The sequence below is a fragment of the Vulpes lagopus genome, chromosome 21 (genome assembly GCF_018345385.1).
Source record: "Vulpes lagopus strain Blue_001 chromosome 21, ASM1834538v1, whole genome shotgun sequence".
NCBI lineage: Eukaryota > Metazoa > Chordata > Mammalia > Carnivora > Canidae > Vulpes > Vulpes lagopus.
The window spans coordinates 24,494,305-24,516,290 of record NC_054844.1 but is presented as its reverse complement, the minus strand read 5'-3'; the positions used below and the strand labels follow the sequence as shown (position 1 = coordinate 24,516,290).

General features: G+C 35.9%; 1 protein-coding gene across 5 annotated transcripts in view; it reads left to right on the top strand.

The window, feature by feature from the left end:
- ITPR2 (inositol 1,4,5-trisphosphate receptor type 2) overlaps positions 1 to 21,986 on the top strand; it is a 471,510-nt gene that overhangs the window by 360,290 nt on the left and 89,234 nt on the right. For all 5 annotated transcript variants that reach the window (XM_041735326.1, XM_041735324.1, XM_041735322.1 and 2 more), the window contains 3 exons: positions 6,512 to 6,619; positions 11,432 to 11,624; positions 14,368 to 14,493. In XM_041735326.1, coding sequence (XP_041591260.1) covers positions 6,512 to 6,619; positions 11,432 to 11,624; positions 14,368 to 14,493 — 427 coding nt within the window. The remainder of the gene's footprint in view (positions 1 to 6,511; positions 6,620 to 11,431; positions 11,625 to 14,367; positions 14,494 to 21,986) is intronic.

Genomic DNA, 21,986 nt, shown 5'->3' with positions numbered 1-21,986 from the left:
TTGTTTAAAGTTGCATATGTATTTAAATTACAAATATGTCATGATTAGTGATGAAGTGCATGATTTTTCTTTTTTCTTTTCAAAACATGATGAAAGAATCCCTTTCCATTCATGGGAGTCTTTCCCTGTGGGAAATATGTCTTTACTCTTTTATAAGGCTAACCAGCAACACTTTGATTTCTTTCTCACTAATATATATGCATATATCTGCCTATGTATTACATCGCATTTTAAAAAAATTTAATAATATAGAACATGGTAGATTGTCTCAGGCTAGTTTTTCTCTTTGTAATAATGAGCTAATAAGAATTTTTTATTGGTAAATCCTTTTGTCACTATTTACTAAGTAGGTATAGCAAATGTAGGTATCTTGTCCACACCATTTATAAAACAATTGCTACAATTTTACCTAATAAAGATTGTCATGGATTATTAAGTATTTCTAGGACCCAGAGATTTCCCACCTATAACATTATTCCTTTTTAGTATTCAGTGATGAAGCCCATGTTCAGATTCCCATTATTAGCTGATTTTCCATACCATGTTGTATAGTGACATTAGCTAATTTCAAGTACTGTTGTGGAGGATCTCTGTGAGCTAAAGTTGGATAGCATAAGATGACTGTCCTTGTATGTCTTCATTAACTCTTTTTAAGTTTTTAATTAGGATTTAAATCAGAATTCTCATTGTGATGGATCTCCACAGATGTGGAGATTGTCTAGAAACATACTAAGTTTTTTCACATCTGTTTTCCAAAGCACATAATATTAAGTTATTATTATTAAATTTATTATTAAATAGTTATTAAATTAATTATTATTAAATAATATTAAACAATAGCTTCTTTGGATTCTGGGATTGTTTTTTTTTTATTTATGTCATATAAAAGAGTATATGGCAGGGAATAGTGGAGATAATTGGCTAAAGAGCCCATCACTAAGGAAAAAAAACCTGATATTTTTGATTGGCAGCTTGGCCAATCTAGATAACATTTTTAAAAGGATTGCATATAGAGGGCACTAAATCTTTTTTAAACAACTACTGAGCATCTGTTAACTGGTCTTGAGAATTTGTACTGTGCTTCTCATAAACCGTAATTTGAACTGGAGAGTTCTGTATTGATACCAGTCATTTTCACGTGTTTTAGAATCATAGAGATATTCTTTACTTCTTTTCTATTTTGTCCATGTAATAGAGATGCTATCCATGCTTCACAGGGTTCAATTCCATGTTTACTGAGTACTCAGTTCTTTCTTCTCCAAATAGCTTACAATGTAGCAGAAGGAATATAAGTACATGAATTAACTATGAAATAAGAAAAAATATTAAAATATTTTATTTCTGCAAACCTTGGGAATTATACCACCCTCTGATGTCTAATTGTATTTCTTTGGCCTTTATCTTTTGTCAAGAGGGAGACAGAGAGGTAATTTACTGTGATTTAAGAGTTTTTGCCCACATAAACACATAATGAATGTCATTCACTGACTTGTTTCTATGTCAAATATTCATTGTGTCTGTTTGGTGTACCAAGTTCTGTTTTTGGCTCTGAAAATATAGAGGTTAAGATCAGACCCTTGAAAATGTGGTAGCCCACTGGAGACAGCCAACATCTAGTAAGACACAATAGGAGAAATTCTGCTATCTAGATACATAAAGGGCACTATCTGAACACAAAACATGGAAAAGAAAACTCAGCTACTTAGGAAAGGCTGTCAAGTACAAAGAATGTAAAAAAAAATATCCAGGTAGAAAAATAGTACGGTTACTTCTATTTTGTTATTTTCTTATTATATCTTTCGAATTTTCTAAGATATGTGGAGATTACACATATAAATGTGAATCAAAACTTTTTTTAAGTGTTTGAACATGTGAAAGGAGACCTAAGTATCTTATTTTTTTAAAGTGCCTTTTAGAGTGCCACTTATCTGCAATAAAACAAGACAAATGTAGAATCATCTCATTAACACTGCAGGAAAGAGAGAAGTCCTGGTATGTTTCTGTTAAGTAGGATATACTAAATGAAAGTTATTTGTACAGATTTGTACTATTAATTCTGTCACATAAAATAGCATTATTGATTTCTTAAAATAATTATATTAATTTTGATTCTATAAAGTAACTATAAAGAAGTAAAAGATTTAATAATAAATTTATAAGAAATTATTCAAATTCATGTCTCACTTTGGAAAGCTATCCTTTATTTATGATTTAAGAGGACTGATATTTATATTTAATTTATTGACAAGTGTGTATTGAGTCTCTACTATGGGCCAGACACTTTCTAATCCTTACAAATATAGCAGTGAACAAAGTGGATGAAAATTTGTGTCCTCTGAAAGTGTAAGCTTACTCTGTTGTAGCAGGGATAGTTAATGAAGAGATCAATAATAAAATATGGTATGTCAGATCATAATATGCTATGGGGAAAAATAAAGCAGGAAATAGTGTTGGATGTACTAGGAGAGGTGGATGAGTTGATCATTCAAAGTGGTTGGTTATTGATAAGACAATATATGAGAGGAGTCCTGGAGGAGGTAGGACGCAAACCATGCAGGTTTCTAAAGGAAGAGAATCCAGGCAAAGGGAACAACAACTACAAAGCTTTGAGGTGGGTATGTGCTTCTCAGGCTGAAGGAACAGTCAAGAGCTCTATATGACTGGGACGGTGGGAAAGGTACAAGGAGAGGCATTGAGAAAGGTGTAGCGAAGCCAGATTCTGTAGTCTTTATTGGTCATGGTGAAGACTTGGCTCTAATTCTAAATAAGATGGCAGCCATTGGGGGGTTTGGAGTCAAAGAGGCATGATCTGATCAAAGGGATGACTCTGGCTCCTGTGTAAAGGCTAGACTCTGGAGGACTAGGGTGAATCTGGGAGACCATTTAAAATACTATTGCAGGGGATCCCTGGGTGGCGCAGGGTTTGGCGCCTGCCTTTGGCCCGGGGAGTGATCCTGGAGACCCGGGATCGAGTCCCGCTTCGGGCTCCCGGTGCATGGAGCCTGCTTCTCCCTCTGCCTGTGTCTCTGCCTCTCTCTCTCTCTCTCTCTCTCTCTCTCTCTCTCTGTGACTATCATAAATAATAAAATAAAATAAATAAATAAATAAAATAAAATAAAATAAAATAAAATAAAATACTATTGCAGTATTCCAGGTGAGAGAAGACAGTGGCTCAGAGTAGTGGAGATCAAATGATAGACATACGGACACACCAAACACCTGATCATTGCTAGTCACTGCTCCATGCACTCTGTCAATAAGCTCCATTTCAACTATCTCAGTCTGGCTAGCCCTTCCTAACTAGCACTTTCTTCTAGCACTTCAACACATTTTTTATGACTGAAAAAGCTACGATTCATTGATCTTACCACCTTTTCATTGTCTCTCCTGCCTTCATTTCCTTCCTTATTCAGCTTAGATTCCGTGATGCCATTTAAATTCCTTGCATAGACTCTTAATTTCCATGTATTTCTTTTTTTAGTGTATAGTTGGCCTTGCCCTGAAAAACCATGAATCTCATTAATTACAACGCTGTCTAACTTTATGCCTGGACCCAGACAACTGAACCTTGCTGGAGAAAAACACATAAACATGTTTACTGACCTCACTTTGACCATAACAGAAAGGGAGCCCTTAGGACTTCTTGACAAGCCTACTACATTTCCAAATTCGTTCACTCTCCCTAGCTCACAGTTTCATACCTTCTCTTCCTCAAATTTCTAACACCTTTTCTCTCATCCCCATTATCAGCTTACTACTACACTGAGAAAATGAAAGTAACCGTAGAAAATTTTTTTTCCTGTGTTCCCATCATCCAAACCACCACCCTCCTGAAACTGTGCCCATATTCTCTGCTCTCAGTATGGTTGAATTAGTTTCTATCTAAGGCAAAAACCTTATACTTATATACTAGGTCATTCCATTCTTATCTAGTCAAGATGTTGTTTTAGCAAATGTTCCGTCTCTCTCAAAATTAAGCGAATATGTTATATCTTTAAAAAACCATCTTTATTTCTCTAGCTTCCACTCTTACACCAGTACTTTTCAAGAGTTGCCTATATTCATTGTTTATACTTCTTCTTCTCCCATTCTTACTTAAACTCACTACAGCGTGCTTTGGTGTCCGCCACTCCCTGAAACTTGCTGCCAAGGTTACCAGTGACTTGTAAGTTGCTAAACCCAATGACCACTTCCTGGTCCTCATTTGATTCAGCTGTCTGTGATTTTTGACACAAATGATCACTCCCTCCATCCTGAAGTTCTTTCTGCATTTGGCTGTCAGGACACCAGATTTCACTGGTTTCATTCTGATCTCCCTAGCTCGAATTTTCTGTCTTCTCCACTATGATGCCTCTCCTCTTCCTACTGTCCATTGGTGTTCTTTGGATCTCTTTTCTCTGACAGAACTCACTTTTAGGTCATCCCATTAGGGATCATGATTTTAAGTATCAGGCATATACTGACAACACCTCAATATACAGCTCCCGTCCTGACCTCTGCTCAGAACTCATGAAAAACACATCCACCCAACAGCCTGCTCATCATCTCCTTTTGCATGATATATAAAGTTTCATGTGTCCAAGACCAAAGTCTTGATTTTCTTTCCCTAAATATGCTCCTTCTGCATTTTCCTTAGTAAACGGCATTTCTAAACTTTCGGTTGCTCAGGTTAATATTTTCAGAGTCAATTCTAACTTTTCTCTTTCTTTCATGCCCCAGATGCAAACTGTAAACAAATCATGCCAACTTTACCTTCAACAAACTTCTTTAAACATATGCTAATGTGCCTAAATGACTGCAATAATTGTATCCTTTGAAACACATTTAGATCTTAGAAGTATCTACAAGTTGCAACAAATTTCATGACTACAGTTTGCAATAAAAATCTGTACAATTCACATTTAGTCAAGAATGAAATGTAAATGGTTTTCTTGAGTAATTTATAAATAGCCCTGAAAGCCAATTCTAAAATAATGGTTTAAAAATGATTTACTTTAGAGCAGCATCAATGGAATTAATATTTAAATTGCCATGTTATCACAAGGGTAATGTTTATTAGGCTTTATAGGTTCTGGAGTATTGTTTAAAATGTATCTCCATTCTTCATAATCACAATTTGAATTAACATCTCAGGAATGCACAAAGATTTATTTGTTGCTCTATAATGCTGATGAGAATACTGACTCTGGAACCATTCTGCTTGAGCACAATACTGGCTCTATCATTTTCTAGGTACATTAGTAAGTGCTCTGTGCCTCAGTTTCCTCATCTATACAATGAGGATAATGCCAGTGGCTACCTCGGGATTTCCTCAAAGGATCGAATGAAATCAAGTACTTAAGTGTTCAGGATAGTGACTGGCACAGAGTAAGAGATAAGAATGGTGCCAGGAATAAAAGAATTATATGGAAATTCTTTGTTCTTAGAAGCCTTCAGGGAACTTGAGGCATAAATAGAATATCTGAAAGGTTAAAGACCTTGCAGAGTTTCAGGAATTGTTCAAGACAGCCATAAAAGTGGCATGCGAAGGCAATGTGTAGTAGTTATCTACAAAGTGAGAAAACTAGCTAACAAATGTCATAAACATTCAAATGAGAGAGAGAGATTACTTCTGTCAATGACAGTTTAAGATTATTTGTGGTGAAATTTTTGTCCTTTAAATGCCCAGTTCCAATTACAATAAAATTGAGATAAAATGCCAATTTTGACATGTGAATATTCAAAAGCATAGGACTTTAGTACAAATTGCTAATGTAGAGCTTTGATTAGATGCCATAATAGAAATTCTTCTGAAATGTACATACCTATTTATTTATGTATATAAGAAGCTGCCTTTTATACTAGTACTGCTACCTACTGAAGTATCACACTACTGATCAAGTTTTAGATGTGCATGTAGTTTAAATTTATTATAGATAGTATCAGTTATATATCTCTGTGGGGGGGATCCCTGGGTGGCGCAGCGGTTTGGCGCCTGCCTTTGGCCCAGGGCGCGATCCTGGAGACCCGGGATCGAATCCCACGTCGGGCTCCCGGTGCATGGAGCCTGCTTCTCCCTCTGCCTGTGTCTCTGCCTCTCTCTCTCTCTCTCTCTCTCTCTCTCTCTGTGTGTGACTATCATAAATAAATTTTTAAAAAATTAAAAAAAAATAAAGCCTATATCTCTGTGGGTTTTTCTTCTTCCTAGCATGATCATACATTTATCTAAGATATAAATTTAATCAAGAAATATTAATTGAGCAACTATTCTGGGCAAGCCACAGTCTTCTCATGCTAGGAACATATATATTGCCAAAAGGAAAATGTAAGATTGATATAGTAATAATAGCTGATCTTCATGATTTCATTATTTATTCCTTTCAAATGGACATGCTTTCCTGAAGTGTAATTAATCAGCATTAACCCCAGAACTGTGAAGCTCTGTAGACAAGTGGACAAAGTAATTTCAAAATTTGACCCCAGAAAAGGGAGAAAAAATGGCCTAAACCTCTGCCCTTCTCTTTCCCTCTAGTTGGCCCGTCACAACAAACTCTTACAGCAGATGCTCAAACCAGGATCGGATCCAGATGATGGGGATGAAGCCTTAAAATATTATGCCAACCACACTGCACAGATAGAGGTAACCATCTATTATTTCTTGAAGGGATAAACTGTGAAAATATATGCTCACTTTCTATTTCAGATCATTTTCATAACTGTTTCCTAAAACAATGAAGCAGAATTAAAAAATAGAAAGTGTAAAAGTATATACCAAAAGATAAAATGTGAGGAGTGATCTGTAAGAAATCGAGGTCCATATCTTTCAAGTGGTCTTTATTTTTTGGCCAGAACTCTATGTAAGTTTTCTTTTGTAATTGATGTTATTTTTATTTTGTGTTGGTCACGGAAGCAATCGTTGCAGAGCAGCGATGCTTTAATGGAAAGATTATAATAGAAACTGTCATGCAAGAAAAGCTTTCTCTGTAAAAACTATAAAAGGCTTGTTTAAAAAGAGATCTCTGTGTAAGACAATGTTCAAAAGTGTGGAAAACACTATCAAGTGTTCATAGCGATAGCATAAACCTGGAGTACTTTAGCAGCTCCCATTTTCAGTACGCAGTAATTGACCTCCCCGCCCCCTGCCATGAAACATTATTTAATAGCTGTTGGCAGTTCAGGAGGGGAAGGTCAACGTGGACTTATCATTATGTGTTGTGAGACCCATCTGGCTGTCATTTACTAGCTCTGGTATCATTTTGACACTAGTTGGCAGAGCTAATCAAGCAGAAGTGAGCAGAGTAGTTGACGCTTGTCACTCGTGATTTACATTCATACATTTATTCACTTTGGTGGATATTTTTTAGTTTACAGCAAAATGCATGATGGGTATCACTGCTATTAACTCTCAGGATATATAATCACTATACCTTGCTGTTTGCTATTGCCAAATGTTTGGAATAATGAACATGTCACAAAATGAATCTCTTGCCCACATTTATAAACATTAATAGTACTGCAGCTTTGGTAGGAGACTCAACCTAGTGGAACCCATGAGCTGGACCAGCAGCAAAAATTGTGCTTATAGCATCAGATGCTTAGAAACTGAGAGGCTGGCTGCCTCAGGAAGCTGGAGAAGTTGATGTAGGCTTATAGCCAAACCACTAAGATTCTGAGGAAGGTCCTAGAAGCCATGGTACAAAGCTACACAATTGGAAGAGATAGTACTGGCAGTGGAGGGGGGGGGGGGGGGTAAATGAGCCAGAGGAAGGCTTCAGTTAACACCTGTGTGAGAGGAGCTGGGGCTGTTGTTTGAAATTGGACTGTTCTTGTTTCCCAATGATGAGGAAGATTTCACTGTAAATACACAAATTTGGTAAATGTTTGCAGATCATTCACTCTCTATCAGTTATATACACATACAGAAGATAATTCCACGCAGTAAGAACATAAACAAAGAGCCAAGGAAATGTAGAGAAAACAGAAATTAACTATGCCTGGCAAATTTCAGGATGGATTTCACAGAGACAGTTGCCATAAAGACTACATTAAAGATTGAGTAGAAGTTTCTCTATTTAAGATTTGGAGAATTATTTCGGATAGAAGTAAATGAAGTGAAAGTGTGAAAGAACATATGGAGAGAGGTTAACTCTTTTCAAAAGATTACTCTAGTGATGTTGGAGAAAGGATTGGAAAAGAGAATGGGGCATGGGATGCAGATAGATCAGATGAAAGATATTTTTATAGAAAATAAAGTTGCCTTTTCATTTTGTTGATGGTTTCCTTTGTTGTGCAAAGCTTTTTAGTTTGATATTTGTTTTTTTTTTTTTTTTGCTTTTGTTGTCTTTATGTTTGACTGGTGTCAGATTGATTGATTTTTAAGATTTTATTTATTTATTCATGAGAAGACACCAAGAGAGAGGCAGAGACACAGGCAGAGGAGGAAGCAGGCCCCCTGTGAGGAGCCCCATGTGGGACTTGATCCCAGGACCCCAGGATCACATTCTGAGCTGAAGGCAGACTCTCAACCACTGAGCTATACCCAGGTGCCCATGGTGTCAGATTTAAATAATTATCTTTAAGACTTAAGTCAGGACTTACTGCTTGTTTTCTTTTAGGAGTTTTTAGGTTTTGGGTCTTATATATAAGTCTTGTCCATTTTGAATTAATTTTTATGAGTTTTTTTGTAAGGTAGTGGTCGTTTCATTCCTTTGCATGTAGCTGTCCAATTTTTCCAAAACCATTTATTGAAAAGGCTATTATTTCTCCATTGTGTATGTTCTGTTCCTTTGTGATCAGTTAATTGGCAATTTATGTACTGGCCTTTCTTTTCTGTTCCATTGATTTGTGTTTCTGTTTTTATGCCAATACCACACTGTTTGATTACTATAGCTTTGTAATATGGGTTGAAATCAGGGTGTGTGATACCTCCAACTTTGCTTTTCTTTCTCAAAATTGCTTTGACTATTTGGGATCTTTAATGGCTCCATACAAATGTTAGGACTGTTTGTTCTTTTTTTTAAGGACTCTGTCCTGTTTTGAAAAATGCCATTGGGATTTTGACAGAGATTGCGAATCTGTATATTACTTTCGGTAGTATGGATACTTTAAAAATATTAGTTCTTCCAATCCATGGGCATGAAATATTCTCCATTTACTTGTAGCTTCTTCAATTTCTTTCATTAATGGCTTATAATTTTTAATATATAGATCTTTTGCCACCTTACTTAAATTTATTCTCAGGTATTGTATTCTTTTTGATGCAATTTGAAACAATTGCTTTTTTATTTTTCTGATAGTTCATTATTGGATATAGAAATACAACAGATTTTTGTGTATTGATTTTTATATCATGCCACTTTACTGAATTTGTTTATTATTTCTAACAGTTTTTTGATGGAATCTTTAGAGTTTTCCATACCTATTATGTCGTCTAGACATAGTGACTGTTTTACCTGTTTTTTTCCAATTTGGATGCCTTTTATTTCTTTTTCTTGCCTAATTGCTCTGGCTAGGACTTCCAATAATATGTTGAATAAAAGTGGTAAGTGGTAATATTGTCTTGTTACTGTTCTTAGAGGAAGAGCTTTCAGCTCTGCAGTATTGAGTATGATGTTAGCTGTGACCTTATCATATGTGGCCTTTATGTTGAGATACATTCCTTTTATACCCACTTTATTGAGAATTTTTATCATAAAAGATTTTGAACTTTCTCAAATGCTTTTTCTGCATCTATTGAGATGATTATGTCATTTTTACCCTTCATTTTGTTACTGTGTTTTATTACATTACTGATTTGTGGATGTTGAAACATCTTTGCATCCCTGGAATATATCCCACTTGATTGTGGCATAGAAACACTATTTCTTAAATGCATCCAAGATTTTTTGTTTGTTTGACACTGTTAGACCAAGCAAACCTTTTTTCTTCCTTATAATAGCAAATAGGTCCATTTTTTCTTTTGTACAATTGATTTCTTTAACCTATGTTCAGGAATTTTATTTACCACTATGAAATTTCATTTTGTGTGTTTTATGATAGTATCCTCCTATGTAGTTTGCATATTTAATATATTATTTAGAATAGCTTCAATTATAAGTAACAGAACACCAGATTGACAGTTGTTTGAACAATAAAAATATTTGATTATCCCACATAAAAGGAAATTTGCAGGTACCAGTAGTTCTATAGTTGATTCAATGATTCAATGATGTCCTTAAATGTGCAGGTCTTTCCCATCTTTCCCTAGGTCTTCCTTATTATGCTGATGGTATGTCACCTTATGGTTGCAAAATGGCTGCCAGTGTTTTAGGCATTCTGCACTTATACTACCTTTTGTTCTAAGTGGGAAGAAAGATGATACAAGCCAAAGGAAGAGTTTTTGTGCTGTATATTTAGTTTTTTGTTGTTACTATTTTGTCTCATGTGGCTCTCTGCCTTTACCTGATTCCCTTTCTCCCCATCACCAGGATTTTTCTACTTATGCCTCATTTCCTGGAACTAGGTCACACGCTTGCCAGTATATCAGCCCATGGTAAAGGGGAATAGGATGACCCTTTTGGCTTAGACCAGTCCTGATACAGTCTTGAGGGCTTGTTACATAGGGAATTTCTGTGAAAATATTTAGCCTGTTTTTGTTTTGTTTAGTCTAACATTAAACTGTCACAAATACCAAATAAGACAAGTTCAAAATAATAAATAGTTACATCTGGTTATATACTTGAAAGGAAATGATAAAAATATGTTTTGCCAAAAGTAGGAAAACATTTTAATGATACAAAACATCTTTTTCTGCAGAACTCAGGGCGCATCATGTTGAGTAGTATGTCATTTGGTCCCCAACAGCAAAAGCTCTTTTTAGGAAGACCAAGCTAAGAATATGATACAGATATAGCAAGTGCTGTGTTTAAGCTTATGTAGCCAATCACTTAGTTCTTAGTTTTCTTTTTTTTTTTTTTAGAAACTTTTTTTTTTTAATTTTTATTTACTTATGATAGTCACAGAGAGAGAGAGAGAGAGGCAGAGACACAGGCAGAGGGAGAAGCAGGCTCCATGCACTGGGAGCCCGACGTGGGACTCGATCCCGGGTCCCCAGGATCACGCCCTGGGCCGAAGGCAGGCGCCAAACCGCTGCGCCACCAAGGGATCCCAGTTCTTAGTTTTCAATGTAGTTGATGAAAATGAAAATGGGTGGCAAAAGTCTAATGTTAGTCCAGAAAAAATAAATATTTTGGGCTTTATCATTTATCACATATTCATGATACACTCATCAGTTAATTTTTCTTAAAGACAACAATGAATAGTACATTAAGGGATTATTTTAGGTATTTCAAGCTGGCATATTTTTTCCAACCTGGATTCATAAAATATCATTCATAAGCTTGTACTAGAAACAAAAAATACTCCAAGACTGAAGTATCCAAAGGCTAAAACAAATGCAAATTAATATTTTCAGATTGTTCGGCATGATAGGACAATGGAACAGATAGTTTTTCCTGTCCCCAATATATGTGAATACCTCACTCGAGAATCCAAGTTCCGTGTGTTCAATACAACTGAAAGGGATGAACAAGGAAGTAAAGTGAATGACTTTTTCCAGCAAACAGAAGATCTCTACAATGAAATGAAGTGGCAGAAGAAAATCAGGAGTAAGTGCGATAAACTAAAATGGTTACTTTTGAGCATAATGGTAGATAAATTGGTACTTTGGAATACATAACAGCATTCACTTAAATTGGTTTTTAATTTCTTACCATCTGATGTTACTGAAGTCACTTGTAGGCTTAAGAAGGTAAGCTCAGTCTACATCTGGGTGGGAGCTGAGACACCTGTGGCTTAATAAAAACAGAAGACTAATTAGATCATCTTTTAGTACTGATCGTATAGTTTTATAAATATTATGAAATGCAAGGTTGCAGCTGTATGTTTCAACTGCTGAACAGCTGCAGGTTTACAGGCCTTGAATAGGTTCTGACTGGCCTTAACAATCAGTGAATGGGATGGAGAGACATAAGCACCAGCACACTTGCTCTCTCTTGTCTTAGGATCTTACACGTGGGTAGACGGTTGAATGTTTTCTTGAAAGTCATTCTTTCTTTCAACATATCTTTACCTTATCAAATCACACTAAAAATTCTGTGACACTTCTATTCACATAAAGCAATGTTACAACTTTACTGTTAAAAATTAGTATGATGTTTAAAAAGAAATTAGTATGATGTTGTTCCCATTACTTACATCTCAGGGATCAAGTCTACTTGGAAATACTGTTTTCAAACTTTAAAAATTTAAAGTTATTAAAATTTACTTTCCCAGATAAGGCATATCATGAGTAGGGAGAAAGTCTTGATTAGATCTTTTCAATTTTGGGGGGGAAGTTTTCCAGGCAAGCAGGCCTCTGTTCTCAGTACCTCTATTCAACATTGCTTCTAGTTTTCTAGGAACTTTAATGAGTGTGGTTTATGAATTTGAGTGGAGCTTGAGACACACCATCTTTGGGTAGAAGATTATGGTGTGCATTGTTAGGCTTTCTTATCAGAATATTCAAAAAAAATTAAGAAATGACTCTCCCTTAGCATTTTGCCATGTGGCACCTGAGGGAATTCAGGGAAAATTTTGAGCGCCCAGAATACATATGTGAAGACTCAATAGTTTTAATTGGGACATTTGAAAAGCACACATTTTATCCTAGGCACAAGTAAGTTGAATAAGGAACTAGTGCTTGTGGGATGTGTTCTTTTTTGAATAAATATCTTAGCATTTACTAGAAAACAAATCTTAAAATAATTTCCAATGTACATCTTACATTTAAAATTTGGAAGCAAAAAAATAAAAAATAAAAAAATAAAATTTGGAAGCAACTTACTAGGGGGTTATACATAGAAACTAATTCATTAGATGGATATAGTACACATATATGCATCATCTTCTAATTTTGTTTTAATGTTCTGCTTTTTAAAATGAAGACCCCTAATTCAGAAATGATGGAGATGCAGATGTTTATAATGTAACATACATTAATCAACTAAACACCATGGCAGATCACAGCCTATTCCTTTGTTGGATGCTTCATTCTAAGAGAAGGAAAATAACATGCTGAAGGGAAGTGCAGTTTAGAAGTAAGCAGAAGATCCCAGATTGGAATTCACAGAACATAATTGGAAAAGTTTATCATTTCTATTTGAAATTTGATGTGCCTTTCCCCCTCAAGTAACTCCAATATTTTATCTACTGTTTAGATAGTAAGAGTTAAGAATGGACAAGACCTGGAAAAGTCATGTAGTCAAATCTGTATGCATTGAATATCTATTCAGTTGTTTAGAGGAGGTAGAAAGAACCGATTTTTGGTTAGCATCAACTATGTTCAGTAGATGAATTTACTAATTCATTTCTGAAGACAAATATGGAATGGACTCTCTTTTCTGAAAATATTCAGTAAAGCCTCTCCTACTTAGTACTATTGTATCTTTCACATTTTTTCTGCTGTTACAAACCCAAGTGCTTAAGAAACATTAAGGTTTAAAACTTAAGATATCATAAATCACTGGTTCCCAGTAAACAATTCTATGCCATGCTGTTAAGTTTCAGAATTTCAGGCAACTGTGACTGGGTTGTAGGAATTTTTGTCAGACATGTATTTGGCTTGGGTTTTTTATTTGACTGTAAAGAATGGGAGTGGGACCAATTTATCAATATTACTGGATTATAAGATGATATATACTATTTTATTAAGAAGGGCACTAGGCAGCCACTAATCTGTCTTTTCCCTAATCAGCCTAGGATGTATTAGAGAGAATTATTACAGAATCACTTTTTCTGACCATGGTTAGCAATTGCAAAATTACTCATTTTTTTACCATGGCTTAGGTGTAAATCGGCTAAAGAATAAAGAAGGAATTGATGAGGAAATTAAAACAAGATGAAATCAGAGAGAGAGACAAACCATAAGAGACTCTTAACTCTAGGAAACAAACTGAGGGCTGCTGGAGAGGGTCGGGGAAAGGAGTAACTGAGTGATGAGTATTAAGGAGAGCATGTGATATAATTAAAGACCACTGAGTGTTATATACAACCGATGAATCACTGAACTCTACCTCTGAAATTAATAATACACTATATGTTAATTAAGTTTAAATAAAAAAAGAAAAAAGAAAGAAAAAGAAAATATATTTTTTCCTCAAAAAAAAAAAAGAATGAAGGAATCAAATAGAAAACTTCCTTATGGTATTGATTATAAACTTTCTTAAATAAGTCATTTTGAATATTTATCTAAATATGCTTTTATACTACCTTACAAAAACACATTTGGTAAAATGTTATTTCAGTAGTGTTCATATGTTGAAACCAAAATTAATTATTCTTTTTGTCCCATTACAACTTTTTGCTTACTAGATAACCCTGCACTGTTCTGGTTCTCAAGGCACATATCCCTCTGGGGGAGCATATCCTTCAACTTGGCTGTGTTCATCAACTTAGCTGTTGCTCTTTTCTACCCATTTGGGGATGATGGAGATGAAGGCAAGTGCTTGTCTTTCTCTAAATGATAAATATTTTAAAGTTCTAAAAACAATACTCTTGATAATACATTCCTTGGCTATATAGAGCTTCAAAATAAAAATAATGTAATTCTTGTAAAATAAATTTTTCTGTAATTAAAGTAGAGAATGGTGATAAGTAGATTTAGTCAGGAAACTGGTCAAGAGAAATGTTAGTTTTCAAAAAGGCGATATACAGAAGAGCTATTGGTATATGCTATACTGGCCTACAAGGCAATGAACAGTAATTATTATATCTACCTGATTAATATTACTGAAAGCATTTTTAATATGGTTTCTCAAAATAAGAAAATGAGAAGTGCCAAAATATTTAGTGTGTTACCTTAAATAGTGGAGTTTATATTCCCTCTTCCTTGCTTCCTGTCTTATCTAAGGTTTTTATAACGAGCACAAGTAGACTCTGAAAAAAAAAATTTTAATGTACAGCATAGGACAGAATATGATCATAGAGAATATCTTAGATCTCAGATTAGAAAGCTAATTCTTGTTTCCAATCTAAGAGTCTCTACATGGATGACTGACTGAAATTAATATTACTAAACTAATAATAAATGAAGTTTTACAAAAGCAAAGACAAGAGAAACTGTCCCATTTTAAGTGAAATGAGAAGTAAAGGTGAAATATGCTAAAGGGTGGGACCATGGGAATCAAGTTTTTTAAGTCTGGCAAAGTGCATGGGAAAATATATTACAGCCTTGGTATACAATCTGGTAAGTACCTTCAAAATGTGAGTGGCAAGAATGATTTGAAGGAAAAGATGAGACACATCAGCAAACTTGAACCACAAATTGCTTTCGTATCTCACTTATAGGACTGTTTTAAGAATTTAAGGAAATACTGTATAGGTAAAGCATTTAGAATAGTGCCTGGTATGCATTCTGTGAAGCTTCCTTATTGTTGATGTCACTGTCATTACAAAGTCAATATTAATACGACAGAGGGAAGCCCAGTGAAAATGATAGTATGATGAGAACAATAGGTATTTAAGCCTGTTTCAGATGAACTAGAGGTGAGCATGAAGGGAAATAGGAGTCCAGGAGCCATTTGCTATTTCAAAGCTCCATTACAGGTAATAGACATCAAAAGTCTTAATCTTTAGGTATAATTTGAATGGTTATAAAAAAAGTTTGATTTTGTAGAAGGCATGCCAAGTTCTGAAAGAAGAATACTAGGCAGTGAAGGAGTTGTGTGATGAGTTAAAGAGCAAATGAAAACAGAAAATATTTGGCCATCCATTGTGGGAAGTTGCAAATACAGCAGGAAGTGGAAACAGCTTTCTTTTCACTGTGTTTAGTCTTATTTAGTGATGATAGCCCTCTTGGCACAGAAGAATGTAACTCTTGTAAGGAGAGAAGTCCAGCATGAAATGATAAATTAGTATCATCTGTGCCAGGACGTTAAGAGTAAATTGTAGAGTCCCAGCTAATAGAAGCATAAAGTCTTAGATATGGAAGCAATTCTGGAGATCATCTAATATCAAATCCTCATCTGACATATAAAGAGATGGAATCCAAGAGGGGCTAACAAATGGTAGATCTTAGAGTAGAAGGTTAACTCTTTTGTTTCCAATCCAACCGTTTACTACATAGATAATTGGGTTGGAAGCATAAGATGATAGGAAGAGAACAAATCTTCATACAGAATATAATTTTTTCTGAGTTCCATTCCATGATATCCCTTACTTGACCACTAGAGCCAATGTATATAGCCTCTGCTGCCACCTATTGTACGTGAACTATAATGGTATGGGTAATGCCACCCCTCTAGACATCTACCTTTTACTCATTCAGGAGAAAGTAAAACACCTGATAGACTTTTGACATTTGTCTAGTAACAGTCACAGTAGTAATATTGATAGTAATAATAGCAGCTGATATTGTTGACCATTTAGATTGGGTCAAGCAGAATGCTAAGCACTTCCCATACATAATTTCATTTACTCTTCCTGACAATCCTATAAAGTAAGCACTTCATCTTTATGGATGAAGATCTGAGGCTCGAGAAGATTTTCCCAATAATTCAAGAGTTGATATGTTCATAAATATGTATTTTTTTAACAAGCTTCTGAAGTATTGCTGATGCAGCTGCTTATTGAGCAAGCCCTTGAAACCACACATGTAGTAGGGTTTGGAGTAGGCTGCAGCATCAGAGAGAAATAGGACTAACAAAACAAGCCTGAAAAGCATGGTGCCATATCATTGGTGAAGATGCAGACTTTATGGTTTAAAAAGGACTGGGGATCCCTGGGTGGCGCAGTGGTTTGGTGCCTGCCTTTGGCCCAGGGCGCGATCCTGGAGATCCGGGATCGAGTCCCACATCGGGCTCCCAGTGCATGGAGCCTGCTTCTCCCTCTGCCTGTGTCTCTGCCTCTCTCTCTCTCTGTGACTATCAAAAATAAATAAAAATTAAAAAAAAATAAAATAAAATAAAATAAAAAGGACTGGATAAAAGTTAACAGTAATAACCAAGATGGAGGCTCAATCTTAGGTATGTGCATTGGGTGGGAGGCGCTGGCTCTAAGAGAGAAGAGAAGGCATGGGTGGCCATTTTGGCAATATGGAATCCCAAAGTCATGTTTAGGTAATCTAATTACAGTTCGGATGAGTTATTCATTTACAAGTCTATGAATACAGTTAAAATTTTAGCCAGGATTAGCTCAGTCTCTAACCTTCAGTTGTACACTATGCATAGCTAGGAAGACTGAGAAAACAAAGTCAAAACTAAGAAGCATACTTGGATATGAGAACTGTCTGAAGTTCTCTAATGCTGGATTTTGTCAAAGTTTGACTGCTTGCCAGGAGCACTTTGAGGTGATTTAAAGGTGGATTAGTTGAGCATTAACATTCCTTCCAAAAAGTACTAAAAAATGATGGAGACATGTCAAAGAACACAAGATCCAACTTGAAAGACCTCCTAGTGACATCTGCAGAAATTTTGAGAAAACAGTAAGTATTGACAATAATACAAAAGAACACATACAAAAAAATAAGAATCCAGGAGCCCATATGTGTTGTGAGAGGAGAAACCTCCTCCTTACAATAGTATTCTGATTAATAAATATAGAAGGAATGATGGAAATAGAACATCACCATTTGGCAAACAGCACTGTAGTTAAGAATCATCAGTGGATGCTAAAATTAATAGGTGAATGTTAGATGAAAAAGTATAATGAGAAACAGGATATTGATATAGTTTCAAAGTATTTCACCCAATATACTTACTAATTACAAGAGGATAAATAGTAACCTTAATATGGATAAATCACTTTAAGTGATCAACGTTAATGTACCAGTAATGAGACACAGCAACATTGAGTGCCTCTTGATATGATACACTGACATGAGGATGGTATCATGTACCAAAAATATGTAAATTGAGGAAATTTTAGACAACAAACTCAAAATGAAGGACAATTTTAAAAATAATTGGTCAGTAATCATTTGGCTTTTGAAAAGATAACAATAGAGGAATGGTTCAAAGTAAAAGAAACTAAAGAAACATGACAACTGATGCACTATGTGACCCTGGTAAGAAAAAGGATATTAATTGGGGAATTGATGAACTTTGAATAAGACCTATAGACTAGGTAAAAGTGATGTATCATAATAAAACATATAGGAATAAACTTAACCAAGGAGGTGAAAGACCTGCACTCTCTGAAAGGTATAAAACACCGATAAAAGAAATTGAAGATGACACAAAAAAATGGAAAGATATTCCGTGCTCACAGATCGAAAGAAACAATATTGTTAAAATGTCAATACTGCCCAAAGCAATCTGCAGATTTAAAGCAGCCCTATCAAAATACCAACATCAGAGCCTAGGTGATTCAGTCAGTTAAGCTCTGCCTTTGACTTAGGTCATGATCTCAAGGTTCTGGTATTGAGCCCCACATTGGGCTCTCTGCTCAGCAGGGAGTCTGCTTCTCCCTCCCCCTCTGTATGCTCTCTTTCTCTTTCTCTTTCTCTCGCTCTCTCTCTCAAATAAATAAATCTTAAAAAAAAATACCAACATCATATTTCACAGAACTAGAACAAATAATCCTAAAATTTGTATGGGACCACGAGAAGATCCTGAAGAGCCAAAGCAGTCTTGAGAAAGAAGCACAAAAATGAAGGTATCACAATCCCAGATTTCAAGTTATACTACAAAGCTGTATAATCAAAACAGTATGGTACTGGCACAAAAGGAAGACACATAGATAGATGGAACAGAAAAGAGAGCTCAGAAATAAGCCCACACTTTTACGGTCAATTAGTCCTTGACAAAGGAAGCAAAAATATGCAGTGGGAAAAAGAAAAGAAAATCTCTTCAACAAATGGTCCTGGGAAAACTGGCCAACTACTTGCAAAAGAATAAAACTGGACCACTTTCCTATACTATACACAAAAAAACCCTCAAAATTAATTAAAGATCTAAATGTGAGATCTAACACTCCTAGAAGAAAATATAGGCAGTAATTCCTTTGATACCGGCCATTGAAACATTTTTCCAGAAATGTATCCTCAGGCAAGGAAAACAAAAACAAAATTAAACTATTGAGACTACTCCAAAATAAAAAGCTTTTACATAGCTAAAGGAAACCATCAACAACCTACTGAATAGGAGAAGATATTTGCAAATGATATATATATCCAAAGGGGTTAATATCCCAAATATATAAAAACTCAAAATATTTTTATTTATATATCAAAATATATGAACAACTCAACACCAAAAAAACCCAATCCAGTTAAAAAATGGGCAAGGATGTGAATATATATTTTTCCAAGGAAGATAACCAGATGGCCAACAGACATATGAAGGATACTGAACATTACTAATCATCAGGGAAATGCAAATTAAAACCACAATGAGATATCACTTTACACCTGTGAGAATGGCTAAAATCCAAACCACAAGAAGTAGCAAGTGCTGGCAAGGATGTGGAGAAAAAGGAACCCTTGTGCACTGTTGGTGGGAATGCAAATTGGTGTAGCCACTGTGGAAAATAGTGTGGAAGTTCCTTAAAAAATTAAAAATAGAGTTACCATATGATCCAGTAATTTACTGAGTATTCATCCTGAGAAAAGGAACACACTAATTTGAAAAGATATATGCACCCCTATGTTTATTTCAGCATTATTTACAATAGCCAAAATCAAGATATGGAAGCATCCCAAGTGTCCATCCATAGATGAATGGATAAGTGAAATAAGTCAGAGAAAGACAAATACAGTATGATTTCACTCATATGCGGAATTTAAGAAACAAAATAAATGAACACATGAAAAAGACAGCCTCTTTTTCTCAAACGATTTATTTATTTGAGAGAGAGTGTGTGCAATGGGGGAATGGGGCAGGAGCAGAGGGAGAGAGAGAATCTTAAGCAGATTTCCTGCTGAGCACCGAGCCAGGCTGGGGCTCGATTGATCTCACAACCCTGAGATCATGACCTGAGCCAAAATTAAGGCTTGGACACTTAATCGACTGAGCCACCCAGGTGCCTCTGCCCCCAAAAAACCACATCTTTAAATAAGAACAAACTGGTGGCTGCCAGAGGGCAGGAGAGTGGAGGCGGGGGGCGGGGGGCGGGGGCTGGATGAATGAAATAGATCAAGGAGATTAAGATAAGTACACTTATATTTTTTGTTGTTTTTTTGTTTATTTATTTATTATTTTTTATTGGAGTTCGATTTGCCAACATATAGCATATCACCCAGTGCTCATCCCGTCAAGTGCCCCCCTCAGTGCCCGTCACCCAATCACCACATCCCCCCGCCCACCTCCCCTTCCACTACCCTTTGTTCATCTCCCAGAGTTAGGAGTCTCTCATGTTTTGTCACCCTCTCTGATATTTCCCACTCATCTTCTCTCCTTTCCCCTATAATCCCTTTCACTATTATTTATATTCCCCAAATGAATGAGACCATATAATGTTTGTCCTTCTCCGATTGACTTACTTCACTCAGCATAATACCCTCCAGTTCCATCCTCGTTGAAGCAAATGGTGGGTATTTGTAGTTTCTAATGGCTGAGTAATATTCCATTGTATACATAGACCACATCTTCTTTATCCATTCATCTTTCGATGGACACCGAGGCTCCTTCCACAGTTTGGCTATTGTGGACATTGCTGCTATAAACATTGATGAGCACTGAGCAGTGTACAAAATTGTTGAGTCATCACGTTGTTCATCTGGAACTAATATAATGCTGCATATTAATTCTACTTCAATTTTAGAAAAGATAAAAATAGTGTATCATACTACTTTCTTGATATTGATCATTGTAATGTGGTTATGTAAGGTGGAACACAGGTGAGGGGTATATAGTAACTTTGCATTATATTTGCAACTCTTACATAAATCTGAAAATGTTTTGAAATGAGAAGTTAAAAAAGAAGGAATAAATAAATTTGATGATTCTGTCCAACCTTAAAGTCCCTGGATTCTGGATATAGATGTTAATCATGAAATCACCTGGTAAATCCTTGGCCAAAAAAAAAAAAAAATTTGGTCAGAATGAGCCACCTTTTCAACCCCAGTACTACAGGCTGCTCCTGTAGTCTGTGGCCACTGTGGCAGTGAGGACAGAGGGATTGGCTTTCTCCAGGCACATTTTCCAGCCTGATCACACAGAAGCTGGAAATTACTTAGATCTGGTTCACTGTTGGGTTGAAATATTGACTGAGAGAGCATTGTCTCCTTTTGACCAGAATAGCGTCATATAATAACTAAAAGGAGATACTTAAGGAGAAGGTGATTTTCAGAGCATCAGCTTGTAGCGCACTCCCTCCCCGACCCCCACTGTAGATGGTTGTCTTTCATTGCCAGGCTTTGAAGAGCTCAGTTTACCTTTTTCTTTTTTTTTCTTTTTCTTTTTTTGTTGAGGAAAAACATTATGCAGCTGTTTTTTATTCATAACACCTTAGTTTCGTGTAAATATATTGCTTTAAATGTGGTTGAGGATCTGTATAGGATTCAAGAACAGGGGGGCAGCCCGGTGGCCCAGCGGTTTAGCGCCACCTTCAGCCTGGGACGTGATCCTGGAGACCCAGGGTCAAGTCCCAGGTCAGGCTCCCTGCGTGGAGCCTGCTACTCTCTCTGCCTCTCTCTCTCTCTCTCTCTCTCTCTTTCTCTGTGTGTCTCTCATGAATAAAAACAATAAAATATTTTTATTTAGGAAACTCATAGTTAGATGTAATAATGAAAAGAAGTTCATGCATAACACTTTTTAGGCCATTCTAAATATGTTTTGCCCTCTTCTCATTTCCTCTTTACCAGTTTTGGAAGGGAAGCTGTCCCCCCCCCCCCCCCCCTTGACCTTTCCCAATGATATGGATTGATTCTGATTGGTCATTTCCCACCAGGAATCACAGGCCACTGATGCCAGGTTTCCCAAGGGAGTGAGCTCATTCCTCATTTATTCAGGAATGCAGGGTTTATTTGTGTGGCTATAGGTTTGGGTTTGGGT